The sequence below is a fragment of the Onychomys torridus genome, chromosome 16 (assembly GCF_903995425.1).
Source record: "Onychomys torridus chromosome 16, mOncTor1.1, whole genome shotgun sequence".
Taxonomy (NCBI): Eukaryota; Metazoa; Chordata; class Mammalia; order Rodentia; family Cricetidae; genus Onychomys; species Onychomys torridus.
In genome coordinates this window covers 42,994,352-43,019,454 of record NC_050458.1, presented here as the reverse complement: position 1 = coordinate 43,019,454, position 25,103 = coordinate 42,994,352, and the positions used below count along the sequence as shown (strand labels likewise).

The following is a 25,103-nucleotide window of genomic DNA, read 5'->3' as shown; positions in this document are numbered from 1 at the left end:
GAATGGCTAGCACCTACTGTCTGGCAGTGCTGGTTCTGCTGGCAGCCACCAGTGCCCCCTGATTGGCTCTCTTGCTCCCCGCTCTGCCACCGCTGCCCTATCACAGAGATGATCGGGGCCCTGCAGGAGTTTACTGTACTCACAGGGTCAGTATCAGCTCTGTTTTATGTGGTAGACTTATCAAAATCATCACAGAGGGAGTGGGTAGCCAGTATACCTTGGACTGTGGAGATCCATATTCAGGTACCTCATCGTAGTTCAGATGTTACCGAATAGCATGATGTTGGCTTCACCCGCTTTGACTATATATAGGGTTGGGAGTGGGATACTCGGCACCCACCTGGCTCAGCAGATTGTCCTGGACTGTGACCATCCAGCTTAGCTTCCAGAGCGCAGGGCACTGTCCCTTAGCTTTCAGAGTGCAGTTGTTCCCACATGCACAGAGGAACACTCACATCGCTCCTTGCTGACTGGTTCATGAAGCTAGGGGGGCTGTTGGAAGTTCCTGCCGCTGGTGTAGAGAGCAGGCCGCCACAGACACCATCCGAAGCTGTCATTCATCGCTGGCTCCTTCCATCCTGTCATCATTATGTGCCTTGTGTGAGCCGAGCACCGTGCTGGCGGGTTCGCATGTGTCCTTCGCATATGTGCTGCCCCACATGGAGGAGCAAGTGGGGCTCAGAGAAGGCTCTTCATTGTCTCTGTGAGGCAGTGTCCCGGACCAGAACTGTTCCATTGTCAGCTAGGCTTTGTCATGCTGCCTGCTCTGGTTTCTGGCTCCTTAAACAATATTCCTTGCTTAAATATGGGCAGTGTTGGGAGCACCTGGCATGGGCATTTTCCCCCCTGATATTCATGGGATAGAATGGGCACTGTGTGTACAGCCTGGACTTGGGGCAGGCAGCTTTCTGGGACTTCAACACTATAGATGCTCCTCCGAGGGATGTCCATAGTCAGCCCAGGTCGGAGGCCTGGAAGGTCCCTTCAGAGCAGCATTTAAGTCTTTGTTCCTTGTCTTGGCAACTCTTCATGGAGGTGGGAAGGGGCAGGTTTCTTTTTCGCACCCAAGGTAACCTGATGTCCTCTTTGTTGCAGATCGGGAAGACCAGTCCATTCTGTGCACGTAAGTGTTTTCTGAGTGTGTGTATGTATGTGTGTGTGTGTGTGTGTGTGTGTGTGGCGGGGGTGTGGGGATGGGGTGGGGTGTGTTTATCACTCTATTTGTATTTGTGGTGCTTGGGAATGAACTCATCCCTGCTCTTACTATTCTTGGGGGAAAGAATACTTTTATCCTGTTGAAAGGGGGTTGATAGGCTCATTCCCAGTTCAGGTCCCTCCTCTTGCCCTGAGACAGGATTCAGGGCTATGTGTCTTGTGTCCAGTGGTCCCAGTGAGCTTTTGTGTCAGCCCTTCTCAAAGGAGCAGTCCTCAGGTGTGGGTGGGTGGGTGACAGCAGAGGACCACCACAAACTCCAGCAGAGCCTCTAAGCTGGAGCAGGGCACATGCCTTCCAGCTGGGAATGGCCCTCCTTATCTGATTTAGGTTGATACTGGCTACTGTCCTCCTTAATAAGGAAACCGCCTCCCAGGGATATTTCAGGGGAACACATATAAGTGACTTTGGCTCCCAGGTCAACAGCTGCCTGCCCCTGATGTCTCAAACATTTGGCTCTGATGGCTGCCAAGTGACCAGGGTAGGCAGTGGTTATGAATCGACCTTTGTCTGGCCTCTGGTGGGCCATGGGAAACAGATTGAGAGAAGATTCCAGAGCTTCACATCTGGTTTGCTGTTCCCCTTTCCTCCTGTTGTCTCCCTCATGGGTACCCACCGACGGGCAGAGTGGTAGACAGCAGCACACGCTGCAAGAAGGGTGGAGACTGGGACATACCTCACTGAGGACTCCCTCAACTCTCTTGGCAGGGGTGAGTCTGGAGCAGGCAAGACCGAGAACACCAAGAAAGTCATCCAGTACCTGGCACATGTGGCATCCTCACACAAGAGCAAGAAGGACCAGGTGAGTGCCTGGTGCCCTGCTGGGCCTTGGCAGGGGGTGGTGAAGGAGGAGGGCTTACAACGGAGGCCTCACTTTAAATGAGGATGCTCTTGGGAATGAAGCAGAGGCCCACCCTACTTCCCTAGACAGCAGCTTAGCCGTCTCAGGAGGGGTTGGGTGGTAGCAGGTCCATTCCATCCTTGGCCTCAACTCTCCAAGTTGCTATAAAAACTGGACCTACCCCAGGATTTACTTAGCGGAACGCTTGGTGTGGCAGCTGATTGCTGCGTGCACACCACTTCTGAGGCTGGAAGAGACAGCCCGGGACAAGGTTCTCAAGTTAATGGAGGCCAGAAGGACTTGGGGTGACCTGCCTTCACATCCCTGGATCCTTGTTCTGTTGTGGGAATCCATGCCTCTGGGTGGACAGGCCTCCCTCCCCGAGGAAGGACAGTTGGAAAGTCATCTTACTTCCTTTTTTCCCTCCTCCCTTGGTGGATTTTGGTGGAACTCAGCAGTGGCCTGGCTAGGTGAGATGCACGTTTTACTGCACGTTCTGCACCGGGAATGCGTGTTCTGCCATCGTGTGTCCTTGGATTCTGTACATTCTTCTGAGCAGCTTTTCACTTCACACGTTGTCACTTTCTGCAGCTAGAACTTTCCTTAGAGGCTCGGCTCACTGATTGTCTCGGGAGGAGGGCTGGGTGCGGTGCACACAGGCCTCTGGTGCACTCTGAAGCGGCAGTTCCCGACCGGGGTCAGCCTCATCACCTGGCCTTCCTCAGAGCACCAGACCTGCCTGAGTTCCAGTTGTGCCCCGTGTAGTGCCCTGTGCAGGCATGGCGGGGCATGCACCTGCCTTCCCAGAGTCCCACGGGCTCCTCACTCTGTGGTCCACACCGGTTACAGATGGCTGGCCCCTCATCTCCTGGCACAAGCTGGTAGAGATACTGGGGGGTCCCGGATTGGACTTCCCTAGGGAAAGGAGTGGTTAGTGTTGAGCATGGCTGAGGAGCCCCTACCCTCCTCATACACTTAGGCTGCCCTGAGAAGTCTAAGTACCAGTGATGCCCCCCACCCCCCAGGCCATCAGGGGTGCTCTCCTGCCCTCACCAGCTTCACTTGACTGGTGTCCTATGCACTCTGTTCACCAGTAAGTTGGGGTGTGTCTCTGCATGCATAGCTGGGGTGCAGCCATACAGCATCCTTGTACTGTCTTCTGGAACCAGACCAGAAACAACTCTCCACATGCCAAGCTTTCTGAAACTTTTTCCATGGGGTGTGAGGAATTATATTTAGAAACTAATAAAGTTTCCTCCCCCCCAAGCCTCCCCCCCATTTTCCATTTTTTATAGGAGGCCTATTTTAAAAACAGATCTGGGAGGTTAGGAGGTCTCTGGCTGTGTTTTTTCCGTCTCTGAATTTGGAGTAAAATCTATTTCCCAGCTATTTATTGAATGTGTGGTATGTGACTGATTCTTAGGAGGATGACACTGGAGTCTGACAGGAGACAGGACCCCAGTTGGAGAGCAGTAAAAGAGCCCCGTGTGCCTCATGCCTGGGATCCAACTTCAGAGGGAAGACAGGGCTCAGGCGTACAAATAACTGGGGGGGCTTCTGGAGATAGTGGGGGGAAGGCCATGAAGACACCATATGTGGCAGGCACTCTGTGCCTGGCTCCACCTCCAGCTTGAGTGAGTGACTGGCCACCTCTAGTGTCCAGTCACAGCTAAGACCGTTGACCAGTGTAGTTGTTTACCATCCCTGAAGCTCTACTGGGATCTTCTCCACATTTGGCTAGGTAGTTTCTCCATGGTAGGCCTGTTGTGACATGTATGTCTGGGAGAGAACTCTCTTACCTGCAGTGACTGGCTCACACCTCCCAAAACAAAACACACACACACACACACACACACACACACACACACACACACACAGCACCCCATGAAAACAAAGTCAAAACAACCAAGCCCATCAGACAGGACATGCAGCCTTGGCTAGTTCTGTGCGTTTTCAGAGCTGAGCTTACTTAAGAGGAAGGCCAGGGTGGGTTTCTGCAGTCTGAGGAGTGGTCCTGCCCGTCTCAGTTTTTTTAAATGTACTACTTGGAGCCCCCTGGCTGAAATACCATCCAGGGAAGCTTTTCAAAAACTGGACTAGTGATCCCAAACTTAGGATCATACGCCAGCACATCATTTCATATTATGCAAACTTCCTTCACGGTCTCTTCTGTGCCCAGTCAGATGTCCATAGGGCAAACTCTGTCTGTCGGTCAGTCGTCACCACTGCAGCAGGGAATGGGCTCTCTCACTGCTCCCACTTTCCACAGCAGCCGTGTGTGGGTCCGGACAGAAGCCTGAGCTCTGCCTCTAAGTCAGGCAAAGCCGACTTAGTCTGAGGGAACAGGAGTGGCCCAGCCATCTTGGCAGCCTGGCATCTGCTTTGTTAGGAGCGTTACTGGGTGGGGAGCAGTGCCTGTCCCAGTTTGGCTGCGAGGGTTGCCTGTGGGCTGACTACCAGGCCCACCCGAGGCTTTTGGGACGGAGCCTGGTGCCTTATGGGAGGGTGACTGTTGGTGCCAAGTGTACACGTGGAGCTGTGTCTGAGGGCATGGCCATCCTTGCCCTTTGGCCTGGCCTTGCTGACCTTCTTCTCAGGAGTAAGGCAGAGTGACTCTCCCACTTACCTGACTGGGCCATGGAAGCTTCCCCAGAAGGGAGGAGCATTGGCTAAGGTGGTGGGAGGAAGTGGAGGAGGCGGAGGAGGCTTAGTCTGGTTCACTTCTAGGCTCTGGTGGACTCCAGAACCTTGCTGATGCCCCGCGGACGTGTAGTGTCTGCGGTAGGTACGCTGGAAGGCTGTTGCCCAGCAGACAGGTTGTGTCCGCAGCGTTTGTGCTGTAAGGCAGGTGAGGTATCACTGACTCTCCTGGGGGACCTGCTGCACCGCTGCCAGGTTGCCTTTCATCGCTCTCATGTGGCCGCTGTTTCCGGAAAGGCCTGGCCACTCTCCAGCCCTTCCGATAAACCATCGATCCTGCCTGGTGGGAGTGGCGCTCTTTCCCCTCTAGAGGTCTAACTGTTATGAGGAACAGGGCCCAGTGCCCTCAGCCTGGCTTGGTTGTTGCTGGCTGGTTGAGGAGGTTGATGAAGCTTGCAGAGTTGATTTGGCCTGGCAGGGCAGACTCCCCCTGTAGGACAGTGGCAGGGCCAGGGGATGTCGAAGTGGCCGACCGTGGTCAGGGTGAAGACTTGAGTTTGACCACCAGCTTTGGCGACCCGTGGCTGGATAACCTTGAGCAGAATATGCCTCCTTCCCCGACCTCGCTCCTGAGTCTGTGAAAGAGGACAGCTGTCTGCCTTCCTAAGCACCATAGGTCCAGGGATGAGACACACAAGGGTTTCTCTGGGCAGCCAGCAGACACCAGGATTTGTTGAAATAGGGTTTGTGAAAATTACTGATAAAAATCTGGTGCTTTAAAGTGGGCTTCACTGATCCCACCTGGAGACACCTGCTGGTGTCAGGGAAGGTGTGGAGATAGGGGCCCATAGGGACCGGACAGCTGACTCCGCTCTGCCTTTTGTGGACCTGACGCCTTTCCTTGTATGTAAAGGGCAAGTGTAGGGATTAGATACAAGGCGGAAGGCCAGTATACACAGGGCGGCTGTCCCGGAGACAGGTCTGTGCCATGCTATCTCTTAATTTCCTCACTCTCTATACTCTTAGATTCAGTTCCCAGAACTGGTAGCTTCCTGATTTTTCTGGCAGGTCAGCTTCTGATCAGTTTGTTTCCAAAGGCCCAGTGGGAAGGCGGAGGCTAGAGTGGCGGCCAGCAGGGGCCCCGAGGGCCCTACCTGCAGGCCTGTGTTCCTGGCATGCCGGGTTGGTTCAGCAGCCCACCCCGCTGCCCCGCCTTCATGAGATGCGGTTCCTCCACAGGGCGAGCTGGAGCGGCAGCTGCTGCAGGCCAACCCTATCCTGGAGGCCTTCGGGAACGCCAAGACCGTGAAGAACGACAATTCCTCACGATTCGTGAGTACTGGCTGTGGTGCTGTGGCTCTGGGGACACAAGGCCACCTGAGGGTGTTTTGACACCATGACTTCCCCACCGGGGTGCTCTCCCCCCAAACAAGGATTTGAGTTTGTGGCTTCCTCCTCCCATTGGTACAAGTTCCTGTCAGCATGCCCCCCCACCCCCCACCCTCCTTCACAGAAGTTGGGAAAAGCTGGGAGGAAGTGAGGAGTTGTCTGTTGGCACCCTGGGTACCCTGCCGTACGAGTGGCCGGGTCACATGGGAGGGAGCACTGCCCATTACAGGCCTCTGCTCTCTGCCTTCCCTCTTGCAAGGAGCTCACCCCAGGCCGGGCACATTAAGTAACCTAGTCCCTCCTTCCTGTGTATTTGGCTCAGCTTGTAAACAGAGCTTTTGGCCTTCTCAGCCTTCTTGGTACAGGGGCAGGGCCGGGTGGGGCCCCTTGTTCCCTATCTCTGAGATTTGTCTCCTCTGTATTTGTGTCCTCAGGGTAAATTCATTCGCATCAACTTTGATGTCAATGGTTACATCGTGGGTGCCAACATTGAGACTTGTATCCTTGTGGCTGACTAAGAGATGACGGAGCCTGCGGGGAGGTGGCAGCCCTCAGGACAGGCTGCTGCCTGACCTCTGCACCTTCCCTTCATGGGCTCATTGTGGTGCCACTTGTGTGGCACTGGGCTACATCAAGAGCTGACTAGAAACGTAGCACAGAGCTCAGTGGGCAGATTCTTCTTGGTTAGGAGGGAACTACTGAAAAGTCACTAGTGGGGTCTGAGAGTGGCGGCCACATAGTGGCTGCTGTTTTCTGTCTCCCTTGCGCCATCCTGTGGCCTTTGTGGAGTGAGCTAGTCTGACGTCACTCATCACAGGGTCCCGTTAAGCAGACAGGCTCCCCATAGGTAGACGGCACTGTTACAGTCCAGCAGCGTGTGTGAAGGCGGGAGGCGAGGCAGCTGGCTTCGCCCTGCTTTGCTGCTGCATGGCTTCCTTCCTCCTGGTGACTTTTAGTTCCTTCTGGTGGAGATGGGAGTAAGGCAGAGGGTTGCCCTCGCTCTGGCGTGTGTTGCTCTTTAACGAACTCGAAGATCTTTTGGAGAAATCTCGCGCCATCCGCCAAGCCAAGGAGGAGCGGACCTTCCACATCTTCTACTACCTGCTGTCCGGGGCCGGGGAGCACCTGAAGAGTAAGTTGGGCCTCTCCGGGGTGGGGCTGCATGCCACCGGGGTGCGGAAACATGACTTGGTCTGGGGAGGAGAAGTGGGGTGGCCTTCTGTCTTGGGGTATGTCACAGGCAGTGCTGTTGTCTCAGAGCTTTGATGCTCTGTGTCACATGCTGGCTGCACGTCCTGAGTCAGCAGAGAAGAGGGGTCCAGGCTGTTCACAACCCCAGGTCTTGGAGGTCGCAGCATCACCTGGAGCCTGTGCCTGTCATACCTCATGGGCCCATGCTTTTTCTTCCTCCTTTCACAGCTGACCTCCTGCTAGAGCCATACAACAAATACCGCTTCCTGTCCAATGGGCATGTCACCATCCCTGGGCAGCAGGACAAGGACATGTTCCAGGAGACAATGGAGGCCATGAGGATTATGGGCATCCCAGAGGATGAGCAGATGGGTAAGGGCAGGGCCTCCTATGGCAGAGTGATGAGACTGGCTAGCCTGTCCCTAGAGGCCTTGAGGCAGATGTGGGACCCACGGATACTGTCTGTTGGCTTTGGTGCTGGGGAGCCCTGTGTAGTGGAAGGAAGTCTTGCTCTTGGTGACACCATGGGCATTTACACAGACAAGCAAAGGAAACAGAACTCTGGCTCTGTGAAGTGTTGGAAGAGGCTGGTGGGCCAGAACATCTATGTTCAGTCACAGACACTATTTAAACAGATGGATATAACTGTCCCAATAAAATATTTATAAAAGCAGGCAGTGGGCCTTGGGCCAGAAGCATGTCCTTACGGTAGGCTTAGAAAGGTTGAACATGTAATCAGACCTTGTGTCTGAATAGTGCTGTCAAGCTGAGGTCTTGGAGAGACAGGCCATCCTGAGTGGTGGTGAGCCCCCAAGGCAGGTAGCATCTATACACCATGAGACGAGGTCTGGTATTCTGGTGCCTCAGGAAGTGCAGTACCCATACTTAGCCAAAGATCTCTTGAGTGGAGCTTCCTGCAACCTCTGTCCACTCTTGACTCATCTTTCTCAAACACCCAAGGCTTGCTGCGGGTCATCTCAGGAGTCCTTCAGCTTGGCAACATCGTCTTCAAGAAGGAACGGAACACTGACCAGGCGTCCATGCCCGACAACACAGGTAACACCAGACTCTCATCTGAGCTGTGGGTATGCTCAGGAGAAAGTCAGTAGAAATTCCAAACCCTCTCTTCTTAGCTTGTCTGCGTTTGTGGGTGCGTAGCCCTCTGGTTTTTGTTTTTAGGTTTTGGGGATTTTCTTGAGTTGGATTTCACCATGTTCCTCATGCTGGCTGTGAGCATATGGTACTCTACCGTCACCTGTGCTAAGAGCTGGGCTTAAGGCTGTGCACTGTTATACCTTCCTCCATTTGTACACATGTAAACCAGACAGCAGATGGTAGTGAACATTCTCTCCTGGCCTGAGGTTCGCTCCCTTGTTTCAGAGGTCAGACAAACCACTGTCCTGGTCGCTAAACGCCATTTCTGCTTGAGGGACAAAGTAACCCGAGCCTTGTCCTTGAACTCGTCAGGATGTGACACCATGTAACTCACCTCACTCAGCCACTACTGTTTCCTGTTTAAGTTACTGAGTCCTTACAACATGACCTTCTCTTACAGTCTCTTAAAAACGTTCAACATTGGTTTTGTGGCTTGTACTAGATACTTCTGTGGGACTATGTACTGCTGTGCCTTGGGTGGGCCTGCCCCCTTGAAGGCCTAGTTTTGAGTAGAGGCCTATGTGAACACTGAACCACCATGTCCATAGGCCTGCACTGTGACTAGATGCAGTCAGTGACTGCGTAGTCTCTTTTCCACCTTTCTTCTTTGCTTGCAGGCTACATGTGGGTTTAATTAAACCATTTCTCACTCCTTTCCGTATTTTTTGAAAATCTCAGCTGCTCAAAAGGTGTCCCACCTCCTGGGGATCAATGTGACCGATTTCACCAGAGGCATCCTCACCCCTCGAATCAAGGTGGGAAGAGACTATGTGCAGAAGGCACAGACTAAAGAGCAGGTATGTTGTTGGCTTTCTGTGTGTCACATGGCTCGGTCCTTTCCTGGGAAGACGTTCTTGCAGCTGGGTAGTGCAAGGCTTGTTCTGGGCGGCCTGCTGTGAAGATAGTTGAATAGGGCCTGTTATTCCTATCAGGGCGACACTCCTGAGACCATCAGAGGCTGAGGGACATGCCCAAGTCCACCTTAGGCTGCTTGGTGTTCAGGGTGATGCCACATCCTGTGTCTGCTTACAATGAGGCTTCACTGTTCCTGTGGTGTGTTCTCTGGTTCCAGCAGAGGCCCCCGCCCGTCATCTTTGGAACTCAGGCCAATGACTGTCTCTCTACCACCTGCTGTCTTGCTACATATGCTGAGAGACAAGCAGGGGCTTTCCTGTTTGCGCCAGGCAAATGTGCTTGTCATTCCCGGGCCCAGTGCCCCCGCAGGCTGGACCTCTGCCTTGTCCGGCGGCTTATCCATGGCTTTGGTCATGGAGTTTTATGACCCCAGCACTTGGAAGGTGGCATCAAGGCTCTTCCTAAAGGATCCCACGGGACAGCTGTGAGCCTGTGCCTACTCTTGGACAGGGCCACTGTAGGAAAGACAAGAACATTGTTTTCAAAAGCCATTGTGTGTAATTGCTGCCAACTGTTCGTGTCCGTAATAATTAAGGAGAAACCTTGGCACCCCAGCCCCCAGTAGAAAATGCTACACAAACACTTAGGACACTACAGCAAAGCCAGGAGAAGAGCAACAGTATTGTCTTACCCTGAGGATTGTTACTTCCTGCAGATTTGTTTCCCTTTTAACTTAGTTTCAATTCTGGCTTTTCATTGTGGAGTTTTTGAACCAAGCAAAACAAGAGAACACTGGAATGACCTTTGTGTGTTAGGAGGCAACTTTAGCAGATGGCCAGCCTTGGTCAGTCTTCACCCCTCTTCCCAGCTGCTATATTTTGAAGCAAGTCTTGGGATCTTACTGCTTTTGTAAATTGCCCTTGTTCTATTAACAAAGGTCTTTGCGAGTAGCATTGACGGCCTACCTTGAGAACCTGTGTGAGGCTTTCTCCATCTGTTTCTCTGGGAAAGCCTCATGGTGAGGTCGCTGGGGCAAAGGCACATGGCTTCCAGACTTTGTATCTGACCCCCATGATCCCGGATGTTGTCCCTAGGCTGACTTTGCCATTGAGGCCTTGGCCAAGGCTACCTATGAGCGGATGTTCCGCTGGCTGGTGCTTCGCATCAATAAAGCTCTGGACAAGACCAAGAGGCAGGGTGCCTCATTCATCGGGATCCTGGACATTGCCGGCTTCGAGATCTTTGATGTAAGCTCACCCCTTCACACCCCCTGGCTGCCCCCTTGGCTTCTGGGTTGTCATCTTCCTGGGTCCTGAGTCTTTTTTGTCATGGTCCCGTAGCTGCTCATACTGGCAATCTTGTTTGCAAAGGAACACTGTTGGTGTGTGTCTTAAACAACACAGGTGTATGCCTGTTGCCGGCCAGCAGTTTTAGAGGGGCGGGCCTTTCAGGCCACACTCTTAGAGACTTCATGGGGGGGATGGCGCCTGGTTTATTCTTCGAGCCGAAGTTTGCACGTTGGGCTATACATTGTTCCTGTCCATGAAGGCCTCGAGATAGTAGGAAGAGCTGCTGAGAGTCTGCATCTGTTGCTCACAGTAGATCTCAGTGAAGCCAAGAGCCTAGATTTGGGAAACACGGCCTTCAGTTTCCACTCACTTCCCATTGAAGTGTTGTATTTTCCCACTTGTGTTTTGAGTGTGGTGCACGGCCACAGTGGGATCCACGGTAGGTGCTAGCTGTTTCCACATCCCAGTGGAGTCCCAGAGACCTGCTGCCGTCACGTACGTTCATCTGTGTGTCAGTGTCCTAGAGACGGAGCCCACAGCTAATTCTTGTTCATAAGCAGCACGGGTATATTTCCATAGTCTAGTATTTTGATTAATGTCGTCAACCACACGCCTCTTCTTGCTAAGTTACTTTGTGTCTCATAACATCAATCCGAGCAGGGCCTTGTCGGCCTGCCAGAGGGCTCCTCCTGCTGTGGAGTGAGGCGCGGCAGGTCCCCATGCTGCCTTACCGGCAGTGCTTGGAGACACCCACAGCATCCCGTCCCCGTGCCCTCCTCCCCCGGGGTCCGGCACCTCTCTGATGCCCTGCTCTCCCTGCAGCTGAACTCCTTCGAGCAGCTCTGCATCAACTACACCAACGAGAAGCTGCAGCAGCTCTTCAACCACACCATGTTCATCCTGGAGCAGGAGGAGTACCAGCGCGAGGGCATCGAGTGGAACTTCATCGACTTCGGCCTCGACCTGCAGCCCTGCATCGACCTCATCGAGAAGCCAGTAAGAGCCAAGCCGCTGTGTCTGGTGCCCGGCTCCTCTCTGCAGTGCCTGCCCGGCTCCTGCAGTCCCTGGTTTACCTGACGCCTCCTGTCGTCAGTGTTGCCTAGAGAGCTGGCGGCCTGGGCCCCTGACCCACTGCCTGGGGGGGCTCAGCAAAGACGGCCTGGTCGGGTGGAGATGAGACTGCGCAGTGCGTCCCAATTTCCTCAGACCTGTGTGTCTTAAACAGCATGCTTTTGTGAAGTTAGATCACCCTCCCACCCCCAACACCACCTGCTACAGCACAGAACTGTGCAGCCTTTACCCACGGCCTTGACTGTCGAGATGGCTGGGGCTAGAAGAAACCTCCCCTCTGTAGACCAGGACATATTTATAGCTCTTGCCAGATGGAGTTTGGGCTGCCTGGTTGGGCTTTTGGGTGTGTGGGCTGTATCAGAGTCTGACCTGTTGCCATCTCTGGGTGTCTTCCTGAATGATGCTAGACCATCTGGTTTTAGTGTCCTGGACACTGAGTCACATAGACAAGATGGATAATCAGAAGACCCAGGAGACAGTCTGTTCACTTTGAAAACAGTCCTAGCGGCAGGGGGATGTGTAGTCTGGTAATGTTGGCGTTTGGAGGTTTTGCTTTTCCTTACTCAGCTGACTTTATAGTTGTCACGAACCCACCTGGCTCCAAAGTGTCAGGTACTCTCTAAGATGTCCTTCACTTCTTAGAATTCGGTGTCCAGAAGGCTGTTGGGTCTCTTGGGCCATCTCCTCTTCAGGAGCCACCTTAGGAGTCTCATCTCCTTACTAAGCAGCTGGGTAGACACAGTGTAGGGGCCAGGGCTTAGGCAGAGGGCCCCTGAGTCCAGGGACAGTCACTTGAGCAGTTCCTGTGCACCCCAGAACAGACACGGGCATAAGCGGTGGTGTGTGGTGCATTTTGTCATTCTCCCTGGGGCTCACTGGTGACCGCCACTGCTGCAGACCTGCCACAGTGCGCCGCCATCTCTCAGCCGTGGCCCAGACTCCACAGGCACCCTGAAACAACAGAATTCTTAACTCGGGTGCTTTCTCCAACACAACTTTTCCCCCCCTGGAGAGCATCCCTCTGTGTGAGAAGCCTGGGTTCCGTGGTGGGTGGACGTAGCCGCACACTCTGCTCACCTCTGCTGCTCCTCCCCAGGCAGGCCCCCCAGGCATCCTGGCCCTGCTAGATGAGGAGTGTTGGTTTCCCAAAGCCACCGACAAGAGCTTCGTGGAGAAGGTGGTGCAGGAGCAGGGCACCCACCCCAAGTTCCAGAAGCCCAAGCAGCTGAAGGACAAGGCTGACTTCTGTATCATCCACTATGCTGGCAAGGTGAGGCCCCTGGGGAACTAGCCGGTCGCGCTGTGCCGTGAGGTGGGGTCATCGCCAGGCAGCCCTGGCTGGGGCGGAGGTGTGGTCCAAGTAGTTTCTGGTAATATGATGAGAACAGTAGTAACCCTGCACACGGCTTTCAAAGCACCTTCACACAGGTCTAGCTGTGGTGTTGGAAGCTTATAGAACATGTTTGGTGTGTGTGTGTGTGTGTGTGTGTGTGTGTGTGTGTGTGTGTGTGTGTGTGTGTGTGAAGACTGTGGTGTAATGTGTTTTGGGGTGGAGGTGCTGCGGCTGTAGTCTGTAGCTGAAACGAGAGCCCTGATGCTTAGGAACTGAGTGACAAGGTGCTTCACCTCGCGGAGCTTCTGTGGGAGCAGACAGGGATGAAGTGAGCTCACGTGGGTCAAGGCTTCCCGGCCTCCCGCGGCCTAGCTGTCTTTCCTGTGGAGACGGGCCTGCACTCGCTGCGGGGTTGAGCAGTGTGGCTTCTCTCACGCTGGCTTTCCCGCAAGAGTTCCAGCTGTAATCCCTTCCGCACTGTCTCCAGACATGGCCAGTTGTGCTCCATTACAACGGGGTGGGGGTTGTCCCCGCCGTAGATAGTCGCCATTGTCGTGGGGCTGCACAGCTGGTCTGTGGTAGAGCTGTGCTCGACCCTTGGCTAGCGTTCATCTCAGTCCGTGTGCTCCTGGGCTTCAGCCTGACTGAACCTCAAAGGCGCGTGCTAAGAAGCTGCTCTTTGCTCAGCGGTCTCTGCTCTTTGCGGAGTCTCCAGTCCTAGCTGGAACACGCAGTCTGAGCTGAGTTGGCACCTCTTCAGTGGTGACCTCAAGCCTTTCCCGTGCTCTCCTGGCCTGTGCCGCCTGGCCCCTTCTGTGAAGCAGCCCTCTTAAAACTCTCCAGAAAAATACAATAAAACCCAAAGCACTGTTTATACAGCTACCCACGGAAGGCTGCCTGGCCTTACGTTTCCTCACAGTGGTTCCTAGAACCAACACAGAAGCTCACAGGACGCTGTGATGAATGATGAAACTAGCTGTGCCATGTCTGCCCAGCGGGGGCTGCTCAGCACTGGCTCTGGATTGCCATCTTGCAGCATGTACACGCTGATCCTAGGAAAAAGGAAGCCGCTGCCATGTGGGCTAGAGAGAGGGAGGCCAAGATGCCTGCTGTTCGGCTTGTATTCCTCTGGGACCTTCTACAGTGAAAGCAATGAAAGCAGGACTCTTGTTATTTATTGAGAATGTATTTGTAAAAGATTAGAACAGTGCATGCAATTATAGAAAGAATGGGCCTTGTGAGAAGACAGGGAAAAGCGGAGGTTATGGCCTCCTAACTACAAAGAAATGTTAGTCTGTGGCAGACGTAAAAGGGGTTTTTGCTACTTTAAAGAGACGGCAATTCTGAGGTGCAGCTGCGACTTCATTTTCTCAGCTGCCCCTTCTGCCTTCCATCTGCAACCCCGCAGAGGACATCGTGTCCCTGCCTCATTGCTTCTGTCGCTTGCCACCTGCTTCTTGGGGATGGCAGTACTAGGTCAGAGGCGTTCACCCAGGGCTCTCCATGTCCCTGGTAACAGTTACCAGAGTCTGTGTCTCCAGAGCAACTCATGCTCCAGTCTGCCTCTTCTTGCAGGTGGATTATAAAGCTGATGAGTGGCTGATGAAGAACATGGACCCTCTGAATGACAACATCGCCACGCTGCTTCACCAGTCCTCGGACAAGTTCGTCTCCGAGCTGTGGAAGGATGGTACGTCCTTTGCCCTCCACCCCTGCCTGCCTCACACACGGCCCATCATCCTCCTAGTCTGTGGTGAACCCAGCCACCATACAAAGGGCCCCGACACCAGCCAGGTGTCTTTTGTCCTTTGTGGCTCTCACAAGGAAGGTCTTCCTGAACTAAAAGGGAGAGGTCGCCGTGACCAGCAGCACAGCCATCTCCTCTAGGGCAGAGGCTCCTCTGGGCTTCCTGGTGGTCTGGCCAGGCACCTTCCCCAGGTGACCCGGCCCCAGGTGGCTCCAGCCTCTGCTGCACAGGTCTGCAGTATCTAAGCCTCATGCGTTTCTGCCTCTCCTCCTTGGTAGACTGGTTGCTTGAAGCCGTTCTTTTTTTCTGTCTCTCCCTTTCTCTCTCTCCCTCCGCCTGGGTCTTGCTTTAACCTCTCTGTTGCAGAGATGCAGAGCACTCAGAGAGCCTATTTCTATCACCGCTTTCCCATTCTCCACCTAGAATCAGGTGACTGGCTGCCCGGAGTGGCCTCTCTTGTGTGGCGTACCCAAGACTGTGCACGTCTCTGTCTCATTTTCCTTACCCCCTGGCTCCTCCTGCCTGGCTGTGCCTGCTCCCTCTGTGCTGCCCTGGGCGCCTGCCCTCAGTATGCCTGGCATAGGCCTCAATGGAATGCCAGGTTTCTGAGGGTCGGTGTTGGGATGCTGGACGTTTCACGTGGAGGGAAAACCATTAAAAACCTGGTGTCCTCCTCAGACCTCCCCCTGGAGGCTGTGTCTTCTGCTTGGACAGCTGTGCGTCTTGCATGAGGTCAGATGTTTGTGCTACTGTGTGTCTGTGGCTGAAGGGCAGCTGTGTGATCCTTCAGCGCTTACTCAGAGAGCACTGGCTGTGTAGGCCAGCAGCAGGACACATACAGGGACCAGTCACCATGGGACCACATTCATCTTCCTCTCTAGGACCCGAGTGTTTTCTCCACCCACTCACCCCCAGACTTTGGTGGCCAGTAAAATAGGCACCATGGTGGGTACCGAGATCAGGTGGCTTGCAGCTCCACTGTGGCTTCTATTTTAAGCAAGTGGTCTTTCGTTTTTGTTTGTTTTTAAACCGTCCTCACGTAAATAAGAGAGATTTGGTCACAGAAGTAGGAACCGGTCTTTGCCACAGAAATCATGCCTAGCCACGGAAGCCTTCAGATTTAACCCTAGCTCTTGCTCAAGACAGATCTCAATGGCAGCTGCTTTGTTGTTACCTTGGAGAGAGCAGTTCACTTCACTGCTGCTGGGCAGGAGCCATACAGACACAAGCCAAGGCTTTTTGGGTTGGTCTAGAGGACGAAGGCCCGGGTGCAGCACCCAAGCACCGTATGATACCGTATACATGTTCCAAGGGAAACCTTGGGGATACTTTGGGCCAGCACTGGTTTTTCTGAACTCTGCCTAACGCTGCCATGTGCTGCCCTTGCCCTCCTCGCTTTAGAGGTCTCTGCTGGGGAGGACCACGTGTATATAGAGACTACTCTGAGCCCTGTCTGCAATGGCAGAGCATGTCTGGAGATCACTGGCTCCTCGCACAGTGCTTATAAACAAAGGTCGCTGTGAAGGCAAGATACTGTTTCTTTTCCAGCTAGGACCACAGGAACCCACATGTGCGAAGCCAGGGTTTAACACCAGAGCCAAACACGTTACCAACTTCACTGACTCTCCCTGGGAGTATGGGCTTCCAGAGTTGGCTAGGCTAGGGGACGTGAGCATATATGGTCAGCCTTGGAGATGCACTAGAGATGTGTCTCAGGACTCTGCTGTCGCTCTCCCCCAGTACCTCCTGCCCAGGTCAGGTCTGTCCTACCCAGAGGCCTTTGCACCTCTCAGCTCTGACCAGAAGGGTTCCGCAGCTCCACACTGTCTATCCTTTTTGTCTTTACGTCTGTCTCTCTTGTGCCCCCTGATCTGCCAGAGTGGCCCTACCACTCACAAGCCTTCTGTTCTTCACAGTGGATCGAATCATTGGCTTGGACCAGGTGGCTGGCATGTCTGAGACAGCCCTACCCGGTGCCTTCAAGACACGGAAGGGCATGTTCCGGACCGTTGGGCAGCTGTACAAGGAGCAGCTGGCCAAGCTCATGGCCACGCTGAGGAACACCAATCCCAACTTCGTCCGCTGTATCATTCCCAACCACGAGAAGAAGGTGCGGGTGTTCGGCATGGTGGGGCGGGACAAAGCCGCGTCCCTGCCAGCAGGGCTCACCTACCCTTTTCTCATTAGCTCCTGGATACACCAGTGAGCCCATCTACATGCGCTTTCCTTTCCAGGCTGGCAAACTGGACCCACACTTGGTGCTGGACCAGCTGCGCTGCAACGGCGTCCTTGAGGGCATCCGCATCTGCCGCCAGGGCTTTCCCAACAGAGTGGTCTTCCAGGAGTTCCGGCAGAGGTGAGCTGGCCTGAGCCCTTTACTTGGCCAGGCTACATGTAGAGTAAGCCACCGGTGGACAGCTTCCTGAGAACCTTCAGCTGGGCCTGCGTTACCATCTCTGAACAGTAGGGTCTGGCCAGCTCTCTGTGCACCATTCTCTGTGCCTTTCGGGCAGATGGTTTTTAGTTCCGGTACCACCACTGTCTCTGTGACTGTGATAAGGCACCACAAGCAAGGTGGCCTACAGGAGGAGAGGGTCACTGGGCTCATAGCTCCAGATGGTTAGGAGTCATCACTCACCTCCCAAGGCCACCAACTGGGGACCTGGCATTCAAATGCCGAGAACACAGGAGGCATCTCTCTGAACCCAGCACGTGAGAAGAGTTGTCCGCATCTTATTGCTGGGAGGAATGTCACTGTGCCGAGTGATGATGGGCTGTTCCCATCAGATGCAGCCAGACACTTTTGGGGCATTGAAGGGACTTTGTGGAGCCGGGTTGTAAAGTGCGGTAGCTCTGCCGTTCGTGCTGGTGACTTGGGCTTATGTGTCTAGTGCCTGTTGAGTGAAGGTTGTTCCCATGATGCAGCCATTTATTTCATGGGCCAACCTGTAGTGTCCAGGGAAGCTGTGAGTCCCCTGGGCCCAGATGAGGACTCCAGGCAGTTAGCAGGAGCAAGCACAGCTTCTTCCTGGTGGCTGAAACATTCCATTGTCATTTCCAAACTCACCCCCTCCTCAGCCATCTAGCCCAGGAAAGAGCAGGGTGCAACTGGGGTGGGACCCCTCTTTGGGAACTCTGGGCACCCCTGTAACCCCACACGGGTGCCCTTACTTTTTGGTTAAGCTCTAGTCCAGGCTGAAGTGAAGCATAGGTAGAATGACCAACTTTTCTTTCCCCCCTCCTCAGGTATGAGATCCTCACTCCTAACTCCATTCCGAAGGGCTTCATGGACGGGAAGCAGGCGTGTGTGCTGATGGTGAGTCCGGCTGCGGGTCCCTGGAGTGGGCCCCTTTGGCGGTTAGGTCTCAGCTGCTCATGTGGCCATCCTGTCGACGGTCATTTTGACCAGTGGATGCCTGTGCTGCGTGCGTGCTCTCTGGTTGTGCTGAGGTTCTGAGTTTTCTAAGTGCCTTGAGAGGTTGCCCTCGAAGGCCTTGGGTGCTCAGGGGCGTGTTGGAACCAGGACAGCCAGCCGAGGACTACTAGGCCATGGGAGACAGAATTTTGATAGGAGTTGGTCTCTTCCATTTGGGGAACATTCTGTTGCTTTCTTAGCCTCATTTCTTCTGGCTCAGTGTGTCTACGGCAGCTCGCAACCAGGACTGTGAGTGGTCTTGGGGTTGGTCCAGCGCCTGGAATTTGTGCCTCTGGGCTTTCCTATGTATCCCCCCCGCCCTGGCTTGACATGCAGTGCACACTCTGGGTTTTGGTGTAGTGACCAGTTGTCCCAGTGCCCTGTAGCCACACCCACTCGGGGCTCAGTCTCACCCCGGCCCTCTCCTGTAGTTCTTATGCATCTTCTTCCCGGCCTGGCATGTTTGAGCAGCCACTGCTCACTGGCTCAAAAGAGTCATGGAGGGGGGCTGCTGGGATGAGGCATTGGAAGAAAAAGTTCCCAACACTTCTCATGCACAGAAGGTTTGTTCAGTGATTGGGAGATTACGATGGGAAGGGAGTGAGGTGGGGGGATGCTGCCTGCTGTCCAGATGCTTATCAGCCAGAAGTGGGCAAGGCAGGGTTGGGGGGGGGTCTTCTCCCCTGGACCCTTGGCTACTTTTTGTCGTGTAGGCTATGCTCCTGCAGGGACTGAAGTCTTCAGGGAAGATGCGTATGACTATTCCTAGATCTTGCCATGTGGCAAGAGATCTGGGTGCAGGCAGGGGACAGGCCACCGCCTCCCCTAGTCTTTGGTCTATCCACCAGGACTTCTTGCCAGACTAGCAAGGTTGTTTAGGAGCAAAGGTCTCCTAGAACCCAATTAGAATACTCACTGACAGTACCACTGGGAGATTATTGTAAATCCCTCCACTCCAAGACAGACAGGCTGGTGGTTCACATAGTTGTGTGTGTTAGTTACTTTCCTCATTGCTGGGACCATGTACCTGACAAATGGCAACCTTAGGGGAGAGGGTTTGTCTTGACTCACAGTTTGAGGATAGAGTCCATTATGGGGGAGAAAAGGGGTGGTGGGAAGACAAAGTGAGGCGCTGGTCATGTGGCCTCTGCATCAGGCAGGAGACATGAGCGGCACTCAGTTCAGGATGGTGTCACCTACCTGTGCCATCCTCAGGTAAACTCTGGAAACATCCTCACACAGACTTCCAGAGGTGTGTCTCCTGGGTGACTGTGAACCCAGACATTGACAGCAGAGAACCCCCTAGCAGGTGGGCTTTCTAAGAGAGCCCTGCTGCCCTGGCTGGAGTTGGTCCGGTTTGCCAGGGTGGCTAAGCTTGCCTGGTACTCACTGGGTGTTTTCCCCTTGTGCTGAGTGCTTCTGACACTCTTGGGTAGTGGCCACAGCCCTGCCGGGAGGGAGGCATCTTATTTATCTGCTGCGTGCTGTCTTTTCTTTTGAAACTGCAGCACCACCCCCTTTAGCAGTTGAGGGAAGTGACCTCCGAAAGGGCACGGCCCAGGGTCTCCAGGCGGTGCCGGGTCCTGAGGCCCAGGAGGGCACTTGCTTTAACCTCAGCGCCAAAGCGCTTCGGCCGCTTCACAGTGGCCGGGGGCCTGGTCAAGCATTTGTGGAGTGTGGCTCCAGGGGGTGCAGAGGCAGGAGGTCGGGGGTGGGGGGTCTCAGGAGTCCCGGGTTTGACAGCCCGGTTTGTCACTTTGCTCCTCGCTCTTCCTCCTCTCAGAGTCCCAGGACAGAGGCTCACAGAGGAAGTGCAGCCACCCTCCCAAGACCACTGGGATGGCTGGGCTGAGGTGGGTGTGGCCATTCCTCAGGGTACAGAGCGGCCCAGTCAGTGGTCTTTCTTCCCTCTAGATCAAAGCCTTGGAGCTTGACAGCAACCTGTACCGCATTGGCCAGAGCAAAGTGTTCTTCCGGGCAGGGGTGCTAGCCCATCTGGAGGAAGAGCGCGACCTGAAGATCACCGACGTCATCATTGGCTTCCAGGCCTGCTGCAGGGGCTATCTGGCCAGGAAGTAAGTTGCGGGGACCCTTACCCCGTACATCCTCACTTGTGCTCCTGTTGCTGAGGAGAGCTTAGACAGCTGTAGGTGAAGGCCTCTGGGCCAGGCAGAACCTGTCTGTGTGGGCCCCATGCTCCTGTTGCCTCTCTGCTTCCTGGATTTCTCCTGCCGATGGGTAGAAATGGCTGCTTATGAAGGGGCACGTGGGAGTCAGGCAACCCAGCTTTGATGTGTCCCCAGTGTTCGTTGATTGTAATCCTCACTTTGCACCCTGACCCCCAAGGCCTGTCTGTGTCTATCCTCACAGAATGGTATGTTCCATGGAGGCATCCCGAGCTCCGAATGTAAAGTCAGTGTGTTCAGACTCCCCTGCTGGGTAGGACAGCAGGCAGAGCAGCAACATTCAGGTCCCAGAGTCTCTGGTCATGCTCCAGGGCATGTCCCAGTATGAGCTCTGAGCCCCAGTGAATGAGAGAGGAATGAGAAAACGTCAGATAGAAAAATAGACCTAGACCATGAGGAGAAAGACAGAGACACGGGGATAGCTTCAGGAGGGCCTGGGTCAATATCCAGCAGCCTCGAGGTTTATTTAAAAGGGCTTTTTATAACAATGCCAAGGGAAAGGCAAAAGACCTCCCTCTTGCAAGATCAAATCATACTGCACAGCCAAGTGTAGACCCTTCCAAACACCTGGTAACCACGCCCATGGTCAGATCATCCCCTTATGCAGCCCTGCTGGGTAAAGCAAGCCCAGATGCTGGGACCCTGAGGAACTTCTCACTAGGAAACCTCTGTGGGTCTCCGCACCCCAGGATGAGCATGGGTTTGTGATGTTGGGAGACATGGAGGCCTCCCCCCCCCCCCCCCACACCATCTTTTAGCACATTGGCTGCTGACACTGTGCACCTCCAGCAGCTCAGATAGGGAGGCAGCATGGGTGGGTACCCCAAGTCCAAGTCCCCGGGGCACAGTTGGAAATCATGACCTTGCACTGAGTGGGGACTGTCAACTGGTTTTTGTCGGTCCTTTGTGCCCGAGAGTGCCTCAGGGGAGGGTGGTGATTGAATGACGTGAGCCCTTGCCAGTCGTGTGTTTGGTGACTTGTGAGCCAGGGCTGTTGGTACGTGTGTGTTTTCCCTTACTCTGAGTTACTGACTGTGCCCTTCACCCGCAGGGCCTTTGCCAAGAGGCAGCAGCAGTTGACCGCCATGAAAGTCCTACAGAGGAACTGCGCCGCCTACCTCAGGCTGCGTAACTGGCAGTGGTGGAGGCTTTTCACCAAGGTGGGTGCTGGAAGGTCAGCTGTGGGTTCTGGATGGCTGTGGGTGCTGGAAGGATGGCTGTGGGTGCTGGAAGGATGGCTGTGGGTGCTGGACGGCTGTGGGTGCTGGAAGGACGGCTGTGGGTGCTGGAAGGATGGCTGTGGGTGCTGGAAGGATGGCTGTGGGTGCTGGAAGGACGGCTGTGGGTGCTGGAAGGACGGCTGTGGGTGCTGGAAGGCTGTGCCCAGGTGCCCCACAAGCAGCTCAACCTCTTGCTGCTCACATAGGGCTTGCTGTCCAGATCACCAGCCTTTCCTACAGCTCCCCAGGGCCCAGCAGTGTGAACCTAACCTGGTCCTGTCCAGTGCGTGCCAACCATACCACTTGTTTGCTATGGATGGCAATGCCTGGCCTGGGCCAACTTAGAGAGAGCAGCTCCTGTAGGTAAGGCGCTGCCCAGCACTCCGTCCCCATGTGAGAGACACTAGCCTCCTGCGGTACCTCAGGACAGCCGCTCAGAAGTTCTGCTTTACACCCTCAGTCATTAAAAGCTGGGTGTGGTGGCACATCCCTTTAATCTCAGCCCTCAGGAAGGAGGCAGAGGCAAGTAGCTCTCTGATTTCAAGGCCAGCCTGGTCTACATAGTGAGTTCGAGGACAGCCAGCATTACACAGAGATTCTGTCCCAAAAAGAAAAAAAAAAGTTCCTGTGTAACGTGTTCTGGTTTCTTTAGTTTATAATGTATGATAACTGCAGAACGTTAGTTAAATAATGCCAGAGCATCAGGAAGAGTATGAACCTCACTCATGGGCCCTTCACACTGCCCCTGCACTGTGGTGTTTCTGTGTTAACTCTGTTAACTCACATTCCTTTCTCACCTGCAGTAAACGTCAGCTGTGTAAACTGCATTCTCACATAGCCAGACTTTGGCTTGTGCACACAGTTTGTGTCTTGCACTGTCTGTTTAAGATTCCCATCAGCATCAGTTATTAGGATTATTCCCTAGAGGGTGGGTCTGTGTATCATTCCTGAATCTTGGTGCTATAGACAGTGTTGTCGTGAGCATCTCTATGCACCTGCTTGCACCTCCTCCCCAGGGTATCTCTAGAGCCTGTATTCCAGAGGTGAGGGGGCTGTCAGAGGTGGACAACCCCTAGCCGGCCTTAACTCTGCCTCTGTCTTCTCCCCCAGGTCAAGCCCGTGCTGAACTCCATACGGCATGAGGATGAGCTGTTAGCCAAGGAGATGGAACTAACAAAGATGCGAGAGAAGCACCTGGTTGCCGAGAACAGGCTGACAGAGATGGAGACCCTGCAGTCTCAGGTTGGTGTCCAGAGGAGACTCCACCCATCAATCCCAGCTGCTGTCAGTGCTGCCCCCTAGTGGTCACCAACGGGCAGGCTGTTTGCAGCTTAGAGACTTGCAGTCCAGTGGGAGAGGCGCCTTCAGCATCTCCTTATACCACCCTGGTGTATACACGCGTGCGCGCGCACACACACACGCACACACACACGCACACACACACACATGCTGGGGGGAGGCTGCTCAGTGGAGTGGAGAGTTCAGGAGCTCTGGTTTGAGGTCCCACCCTACCATAGAGCCCTTCAGTCCATTTTATGGACATCCGAAGCTCTTGAAGGAAGGCCCAGGGTAGAGGATGTAAGGACTGTGTGGGAGCTTGAGTACTTCCGGCTGGAAGCTGTTCTCATCCATGTTTTCTTGGAGGCCAGGAGTTTGAGCCATAAGCACCCACCCTGGAGCTGCTTGGAGAGTGCACATCAGCTTTCTGTTGCCGTGACAATGCACTTAAGATAAATAGAGATTCAGCCTGTGGTCTCTGGCTCTGTTGTTTCTGGGCCCTGTTGAGGCAGAATGTCCTGGTAAAGGGAGTGTGGCGGAGCAGAACCAAGAAGCAGAGAGAAAGAAGGGGCCAAGGCCTTAATATTCCCTCTGAAGGTGTGCCCTGAGTGACCTTCTTCCACAGGCCCCAGCTCCTAAAGTTTCCATCAGCTCCTGACAGTGCCGTCAACCGGCAGCCAAGCCTTTAGTGCTTGCCTTGGGAGACATGTCCCGTCTGGACTTTGAGGAGGTCATGGGAAACTTAGCCTCTGCCTCTGTCCTTTGCAGCTAATGGCAGAGAAGCTGCAGCTTCAGGAGCAGCTGCAGGCAGAAACAGAGCTGTGCGCTGAGGCTGAGGAGCTCCGGGCCCGCCTGACAGCGAAGAAGCAAGAGCTGGAGGAGATCTGCCATGACTTGGAGGCTAGGGTGGAGGAGGAGGAGGAGCGTTGCCAGCACCTGCAGGCGGAGAAGAAGAAGATGCAGCAGAACATCCAGGTACCACCTGCACCTGCCGGGCAGGGCGGGGCGGGCTGGGACACACAGCGCTGCTTAGGGGCTCACCATCTCTGGACAACCCGCGGCCCACGACAGGCACCTGTCACATCAGCCTTCTTTGTCCTCTTGGGCTTCTCTGTGGGAGCTTGTTGTTTGGGATGGTTGCTCAGAACGTGCAGTCCTCAAAATCTCCACGAGCACTAGCCAGTTGAGCATTGAAGCCATTGAGTTTCTCTCCTTGGTTCATGCTCCACCAGCCCCAGGCAGGTGGCCTCAGCGCACGGCCCTCTTTGTGGCCCTGGGGACAGTGTGGCGCTGTGTCCGTCTGGTTCCCCGGTTTACACACAGGTTCCCCGAGTGATTGCCAGCCAAGTGTGTGCGTCACACGCCCTTCTCATGTGTCCCCTCCCCTTAGGAACTCGAGGAGCAGCTGGAGGAGGAGGAGAGTGCCCGGCAGAAGCTGCAGCTTGAGAAAGTGACCACCGAGGCCAAGCTGAAGAAGCTGGAGGAGGACCAGATCATCATGGAGGACCAGAACTGCAAACTGGCCAAGGTGGGCCTGGCGTGCCATGCCGTCATGGGGAAAGCTGGGCGGCGCAGGGCCAAGCCCGCCTGCCTGTTCCCCTGCAGTGCCACGGCTCCGCTGAGCAGGGAGTTGCTTCTCCCAGGGTTCCCAAGGCCTCTGGGCGCCAGCTCCCGTGTGTAAAGTGGTTTTCTCATGAATGAGGAGCCTGGGGGGAGGGGCTTACCATTTTTCCTTGGTAAAGGAAATCCCAAAGCTTTTGGGATTGAGGAAATACCAAGTGGCATCCTCTTATAGTGGCAGGGACAGGGCCACTTGTCCCTCGGTTAAATCAGTTGATATCCAGAAGCCTTTCTTACCTGACGCCAGGGAGGTCTTGGACACCTACATTTTTAGTGTCTAAGGATGTGAATTTACCCAGATGTCTAGGGTGACTTGCCCGTCACCTCTTAGACCCAGTAAAGCCTTCTGAACTTGGCCAAGTGTTTAAGAGTTCACCTTTGACTCACCCATTTCTGGTCGAATCCTCATTTGGAAGAGCCGAAGAGCGTGTCCTCAGCCAGCACTGAACTCTAGTCTTCCTCCACTTCCAGGAGAAGAAGCTGCTGGAAGACAGAGTAGCCGAATTCACTACCAACCTCATGGAAGAGGAGGAGAAGTCCAAGAGTCTGGCCAAACTCAAGAACAAGCATGAGGCGATGATCACTGACCTGGAAGGTGAGTCACTGTGCACGAGCGCCCTGTCCACCCAGGTTGCCGGGCCGTGCACAGCTCGTGGGCAA

At 54.4% G+C, this 25,103-nt stretch overlaps 1 protein-coding gene across 2 annotated transcripts in view; it reads left to right on the top strand.

Moving 5' to 3' along the window:
* The window catches only part of Myh9 (myosin heavy chain 9), an 85,461-nt gene that overhangs the window by 46,795 nt on the left and 13,563 nt on the right, over window positions 1-25,103 (top strand). Inside the window, exons 4-25 of one of the 2 annotated variants that reach the window (XM_036207788.1) lie at window positions 1,096-1,123; window positions 1,922-2,015; window positions 5,934-6,026; window positions 6,518-6,581; window positions 7,117-7,215; window positions 7,503-7,646; window positions 8,235-8,330; window positions 9,108-9,226; window positions 10,379-10,531; window positions 11,396-11,569; window positions 12,741-12,914; window positions 14,553-14,667; window positions 15,148-15,153; window positions 16,641-16,834; window positions 16,959-17,080; window positions 17,971-18,040; window positions 20,054-20,214; window positions 21,377-21,485; window positions 22,656-22,787; window positions 23,592-23,798; window positions 24,214-24,351; window positions 24,915-25,038. In XM_036207788.1, the coding sequence (XP_036063681.1) occupies window positions 1,096-1,123; window positions 1,922-2,015; window positions 5,934-6,026; window positions 6,518-6,581; window positions 7,117-7,215; window positions 7,503-7,646; window positions 8,235-8,330; window positions 9,108-9,226; window positions 10,379-10,531; window positions 11,396-11,569; window positions 12,741-12,914; window positions 14,553-14,667; window positions 15,148-15,153; window positions 16,641-16,834; window positions 16,959-17,080; window positions 17,971-18,040; window positions 20,054-20,214; window positions 21,377-21,485; window positions 22,656-22,787; window positions 23,592-23,798; window positions 24,214-24,351; window positions 24,915-25,038 (2,616 nt within the window). The remainder of the gene's footprint in view (window positions 1-1,095; window positions 1,124-1,921; window positions 2,016-5,933; window positions 6,027-6,517; window positions 6,582-7,116; window positions 7,216-7,502; window positions 7,647-8,234; window positions 8,331-9,107; window positions 9,227-10,378; window positions 10,532-11,395; window positions 11,570-12,740; window positions 12,915-14,552; window positions 14,668-15,147; window positions 15,154-16,640; window positions 16,835-16,958; window positions 17,081-17,970; window positions 18,041-20,053; window positions 20,215-21,376; window positions 21,486-22,655; window positions 22,788-23,591; window positions 23,799-24,213; window positions 24,352-24,914; window positions 25,039-25,103) is intronic. The other variant, XM_036207789.1, reaches the window with a different exon arrangement.